Consider the following 6,389-nt stretch of genomic DNA (forward strand, 5'->3'; position numbering starts at 1 on the left):
GATGGGGAGAGAGAGAGGGTGTGTGTGTGTGTGCAAATTATGGACACTTACACAAGCAACCTTTATAGCCTTAAGCCTATTTTTTTGACTACATGCCAACCCATTCTAGTCTTCCAAAGTACAAAGCTAGGCCATGATTATATTCCTTCTTGCAAGCAACCTCCCCATAGACTTGACAAGTCCAAAACCCTTCATGATGACCTAAGATTTGGCCTACAAATGGAAGTGACAAGTCATGGAAGACTTGGCATGCTTTCAAGCTTGATTGGACATGACAATGGAGCAAATCCATGGGGAAAAGAGAGGAGAGGGGGGGGCCGGCCATATGGAGGAGGGAGGGAGCCAAGACTTGTGCCTATAAATAGCAAGCTCACTTCAAGTTCAACTCACCCCTTCACTCCCTTGCTTACATTCCTCTCCAAACACCATTTCCAGTTCCAGTCAGCTTACTGCCCTCCACAAATCTTCATTTTTCTCCTGCTTAAAGTAGTTTTTAGAACCAACTCCCTTCAAAAAAGTTGTAGAGCACTTCGAAACCTTCAAGTTAGACCCAAGAACCACCCCAATCGATGAAGAAATGACAAAGATATCGGCATCCGAAGTTCAGTAAAAATCTCGGATTTCTATTTCCAGACAGCATACTGTCTTCTCCTTTATCACCATTTTTCTCCTACCTAAAGTAGTTTCTAGGATCAACTTCCTTCACGAAAGTCGTAGAGCACTTCGAGAGCTTCAACTTCGACCCAAGAACAATCGTATTCGGCCAAATATTGACCGAGTTACTGCCATCCAAAGTTTGGTCCAGATTTGCAAGTTCACCGCCCGTAGAAAATCTTCCAACTAGCTTATTCGGCCCCGACTAAGTTTCGGATCAAGGTAGATAAATCTCTACTCATTTTCCCTAGTATAACTTTAGTTATTTTGCTTATGATAAGGCAAGTTAAAGTATTAGGAATAAATAGCAAGCTCGTTTTACAAAATCTTGAAATGACATTACGATCATGTAGATTTTCTCTACTCACTTCCCTAAGTATACGTAGAACCCTAATCCAATAACTCTACGTATAGTATAAAATCTACGTTAGAGAGTAGCATGTTCTTGATTCAAAGTATCAATATCGTAAATAAGATTATCTATTGTTTGGTTTCAAGCAATGTTCTAAAAAGCGCTCGGCGCTAGGCGGGCGGCCGACCACCTTCAAGCTTCGAGACCCATTAATCGGCCATTAATCGCCTTTTAGCAATTAGTCGGGTTTTTTTTTTTATTTATTTATTTATAAATATTCTACAACCTCCCTAGAGTCCCTGACATTAATAATCACAGTTTTTCTAGTTTATGTGATATATCTTCTCTCCCAAAAAATTTCTTAGTTCTCTTTGGCTATCGGATACTCAATGTTAACACTTCTCTACATTTCAAATATAGAGACATAGAAGTTCAATATTCATAGTTCAAACCAAATAAAATCAAGTATGGAAAATTACTAGTCAATTACAAACTTCAACGTTCAAACCAAATGAAAACAAGTACGGAAAATTACTAGTCAATTACAAATTTCAACGTTCAAACCAAATGAAATCAAGTACGAAATTATTAGTCAATTACTCATCCTCTTCTTCTCCATATCCATGCATAACTTCTTCTCCATCGGACTCACACTCAAAATCCTCATCTACCTCCTCTTCGGTATCATCCTCCGACACAAAATCTTCCTCATGTAGTTCTCGTACTCCAATATTTCTAGTAGTCCTTCTAGGTTGAAGGACTTCATCCGCTCCCGTAGCTTCCCCAATTACCTCCCATGTAAGTCCCGAAACCGGGTCAACTTCCTCGTCACCACCTTCAACTAGCCATCCTTGTGCATTTGTTGATTCTTTAGTACGTAATACATCCTTCCCATTTCTTTTATTGTTGATGAGTTTGGCATTGAATTGGACATAGACTAGATTGTTCAACCTTGTCGCATCTAGTCTATTCCTTTTCTTTGTATGTATCTATACAAAAAAAATCTTCAGTTAATATAATTTCTTATGCATATATATACAAAGAAAGAGAGAGAGAGAGTGCGTGTATGTACTTACTCCCTCAAAAGTGCTCCAATTTCTCTCACACCCCGATGAACTTGAAGTCAAAGAGAGAATTCGAGTGGCCATTCTTTTCAAATTGGGTGTATGATTGCCATAGTTAGACCACCATCCAACTAGTCATGAGAGAAAGCACACAAAAAAATAGTACTAAGTAACTAAGTAACTTAGCAAAAAGAATAATACTAAGAAGGAAAGTAACTACTTATTTACCCGGATCATAAGAGTCATTGTTCGTCGCACATCCCATTGCGGCTAATGGTCTTCCAAATCCACCTTCTTTGTTCTTGTACTTCAACAACTCTCGATTGATGACTTCATCTTGAACATTGACATCATCGGGAAAGAAAGCTTCAACACAAGTAAGAACCCCATCCATAATGATAGGATCATCTTGAATGGTAGAATTGTTGAAGAAGTAAAAAGGATTCAAAAAGTAAGCTGTCAAATGCAATGCACTATCTAGCCGACCCTTAGCTTTCCCATCAATGACATCTAGTATTGGCCGGTAGTTAGTCTCAACTTGCTTGTATGCCGCTTTGATATCTTCTTTTGCTTTTGTGAGCTCTCCATATACAAAGCCCATTGAGGGCTTACGATCCCCATCAACAAGTCGAAGAACTATCACCAACGGACCAAACACTTTCAAGCATAAGGTTACGCCATTCCAAAATGCCTGACTCATCACGGTAGCATATGCCGTTTTTCCCTTTGGGCTCTTAGCCCATTTACTCTCACCCCATGCATTGCTACTAAACATCGCTCGCAATTCTTGTTTCTTTTCCATCAAACTTTGTAAAGTCAAGAATGATGTAGCAAATCGAGTAACACCCGGCCTCACTATGTCTCTCTTCTTCGTATATTTTCTCATCATCGCCAATGTATTATGATGAGCATAAACAAATATAGTGAACGCTTTGGCCTTATCAATAGTTGCTTTAAACTTGGATTGCTTACCAATTCCTTCAAGCATGAGGTTAATTGTGTGGGTGCCACATGAGGTCCAAAATATGTTAGGCCTCTTGATCTTTAGCAAATCTGCCGCGGCCATATTGTTGGATGCGTTGTCCGTCACTACTTGAACTACATTTTGTGCCCCAATATCTTCAATGAACTTGTCAACATAGTCAAAGATATACACCCCCGTGTGTGACGCCTCTGAATCTTCCTTTGAAGAAAGAAAACAAGTCCCTTGCTTACAATTAACGCACAAGTTCATAATGCTTCTCCTTTTTCGGTCTGTCCAAGCATCTGTCATGATAGAGCAACCTGTCGAAGCCCACTCTTCTTCTTGCTTTTTGAGTAATGTTTTGGTTCTCTCCACCTCCTCCTTCAACAATGGTTCCCTTAGTTGGTATTGGCTTGGAGGTTGGTATCCCGGGCCAAATAGACCAACTGCTTCAACAAAACGTTTGAAGCTATCATTGTCTATGGCATGAAATGGAATGCCGGCTTCGTACACCCATCGAGCCAAGTATTGACTCACTTTATGACTCTTCTCCTTCCAAAAGCTATCATTTATGTTTGGTTGTCTCATCTTCTTAAATCCACTCGTGTCAGAAGAATCGGGATTGATATCTGTATATCTATCCATGGGACCAAGAACATAGGGCCTCTTCTTTGATCCCACCGCCACATTTTCAATCTCATCACCTTCGGATTCATCACCTACTATATTCACTTCCTCCCTAATTTCCAAGGCTGCTTTCTTCTTGTTTTTTTTCTTAGCTGCATTATCATCAATTGCCTTCTTACACTTTAATATATCTTCCTTGCTTGCCTTAATGCATGAGGCAACATCTCCCCTAATTTGAGCTATGTGTCTTTTCATCCTACTAACCCCACCAGTATACTGATTCCCACACAAAAGGCATTGTAGGCGGTCCTTATTGCTAGGATCCACAATAACTCCATAATCCCATCCAACATCAACTGAATTTCTTTTCAATAGCGGCGCAGAATTAGAGGCCTCCGAAGATGGAATATGAGTGGGATTCATTGACATTTTATATCAGTATAGACTACACCAGTAACACACACACAAAAAAAAAATACAGTCAATACAGTCAATACACATCAGTAGATTAAAAAAAATTACTACACTTTGTTTTAACTTTTAAGTTTTAAGATTAACAATGCAGTCAATACTCAATAGTCAATAGTCAATACTACACTTCTGTTTTAAGATTAAAAAAAAAAAAAAAAATACTCCACATGGCCACTGTCCACAGTCCAGTCGTGGCCATATATACCATGGACTTTCAAAATAGAAACAGAAATTACGAGAGAGAGAGACTGTGAGAGAGAGAGAGAGATCATACGAGGGAGAGAAACTGTGAGAGAGAGATCATACGATCGAGAGAGAGGGATCGAGAGAGAGAGAGAGAGAGAGAGAGAGATTACAGCAGTGCGGCGGTGATGGCAGACGGCGGCGATGGCAGAAGGCGGCGACTTCACAGCCGACGGCGACTTCACAGTCGGCGGCGACTTCACTCGAAGTCCAAGATCGTCGATCGATCGACTGGAATGAAGACCTAAAGGCTAAAAGTGTAGCCGAAGCCCCTTTAACCTGGTAAAAAATATAACAGTTACCCCCTTTCATTTTCCAAAAATACTGATTTTACCCCGATTAATCGCCTTCTAACCGATTAATCGCCTTCTAACGATTAATCGACTAAGCGCCGATTAACCGCCGACCGATTAATCGCCGGTTAATCGCCGACGAACGCCGATTAACCGGCCGACCGCCAAATCGATCCGCCTAGGCATTAATCTCATCGGAGAGGGCAAAATTCCGATTAATCGCCGATTAATGGGCGATTAATCCCGCCTTTTAGAACACTGGTTTCAAGTAAATAAGCTTATCGTTTAAAATGCATGATTGTCAATAAGTTTATCTCACTAATGGAGGTAGGAACATGTTGGATAAATGACTTTGTCTTGAATAAACATATGTTGTATTGAATTTCTCAAAAAGTAAGATATAACGATTTTCGAAAGATAAGATTTTAACGCTTGAATTGAAGTATTCATATTTTGATCTTTTCGAGCATGCTTAGCAATATAGAATTGGATGATCTTGTTAGATTACAATGAATGATTTATGGTTGCGTATGTGAAAGGTCCTACCGCGGAGTCTATGCATGAGAACGAGACACGAAAATCGAGAAAATAGAAACATGACACCTAGGGTGTGGTTAACAAGAAAAATGTGTTTCGAAGGAGGAAATATTTTTGAAACTACATAATGACCGATTTTGATGGCATTATGTGAGATGTGTGTGTGTGAATGTGTGCCAATGGGAACCCGGGACGGCGGAACCATTGTGAGGATACTCGGGAACCCGGGACGGCGGAACCGAGGTTGGGTGTGTGGCTTGGTTATCCACGGAGAGGAGCCAATGCAAATGTGTGCCAATGGGAACCCGGGACGGCGGAACCATTGTGAGGATACTCGGGAACCCGGAACGGCGGAACCGAGGTTGGGTGTGTTAAAAACGGATTTTTGAAAATGTTGATTTGGTGAAGAAAAGTGAAAATGGAGACACGGTCTACGATGAGTTGCGTAGGAGAAACACAGAAAAAAAAAACATGGACACCAACGATACTTGAATAGTGAATGTGGATATGTGATTGTACTATTCGTCGTATATGACTTACTGTTTGTAAGTTAAGAGTTAGTGGGTAGGGTTTACTCTATTGAGCGTTGTAGCTCACGGTGTTGCCTTTTTGGTGACCCTGACATATTATATGGGTGGCGACGCTGGTATAATGTGTCAGATTTCTTAGATGAACATGATAAGATGTACACCGTGGAAGCTTTTGGAGCAGAGGAGCTTGCTAGGATGGAAGAGCAAGCAAAGTAGTATTAGGAACCCTAGTTTCCTTCCTTGTTGAATAAATGTACATTTTCCTTATGATGTATTTATGATGTAATAATGAGCCAGACTCTCTTTATTATATAATAAATGCCTCATTTAACGTACCCAAAATTGGGGGCGTTACAAAAATCCTTTGATGTTTGAATCCCTTGCAATAAAACTAAAAAAAATTAGTCAAGAAACTCCTAATTTACGGCAAAAGAAATCCAATATGAGTAAAACTCGTCCATGAAAAAAATCAAACTTGCATGAGAACTGAAAAAATCAAACTTATATCACTATCAGTAATGGTCGTTTAGGAAGTTGTTTTTGGCAAAAGAAACCCAATATGATTAAAAATCGTTCAAGAAAGAAATCGAATTTTAGTGAGTACTAAAAAAAATCGAACTTACCTCACGATAGGTAATGGTCGTTCAGAAGTTG

At 39.9% G+C, this 6,389-nt stretch overlaps 1 protein-coding gene across 1 annotated transcript; it reads right to left on the reverse strand.

Annotated features, from left to right (window-relative positions):
* Positions 1 to 1,158: 1,158 nt before the first annotated feature.
* On the reverse strand, positions 1,159 to 4,285 carry LOC131336487 (uncharacterized). Its single transcript, XM_058372356.1, has 3 exons — positions 2,299 to 4,285; positions 2,083 to 2,201; positions 1,159 to 1,995 (listed from the first exon to the last, which is right to left on the reverse strand). Exons 1-3 carry the CDS (start codon positions 4,088 to 4,090, stop codon positions 1,603 to 1,605), a joined length of 2,304 nt encoding a protein of 767 aa, XP_058228339.1. The 5' UTR covers positions 4,091 to 4,285; the 3' UTR covers positions 1,159 to 1,602.
* Positions 4,286 to 6,389: the final 2,104 nt, after the last annotated feature.

This window comes from Rhododendron vialii, chromosome 1a, assembly GCF_030253575.1.
Source record: "Rhododendron vialii isolate Sample 1 chromosome 1a, ASM3025357v1".
Lineage (NCBI taxonomy): Eukaryota > Viridiplantae > Streptophyta > Magnoliopsida > Ericales > Ericaceae > Rhododendron > Rhododendron vialii.

Coding starts and splice junctions, on each gene's coding strand:
- LOC131336487 (XM_058372356.1), bottom strand. CDS start 4,090: ATGTCAATGAATCCCACTCATATTCCATCTTCGGAGGCCTCTAATTCT. Junction 2,202..2,298: donor CAATGACTCTTATGATCCGG/GTAAATAAGTAG, acceptor TCTCATGACTAG/TTGGATGGTGGTCTAACTAT. Junction 1,996..2,082: donor ATTGGAGCACTTTTGAGGGA/GTAAGTACATAC, acceptor TTTTTTGTATAG/ATACATACAAAGAAAAGGAA.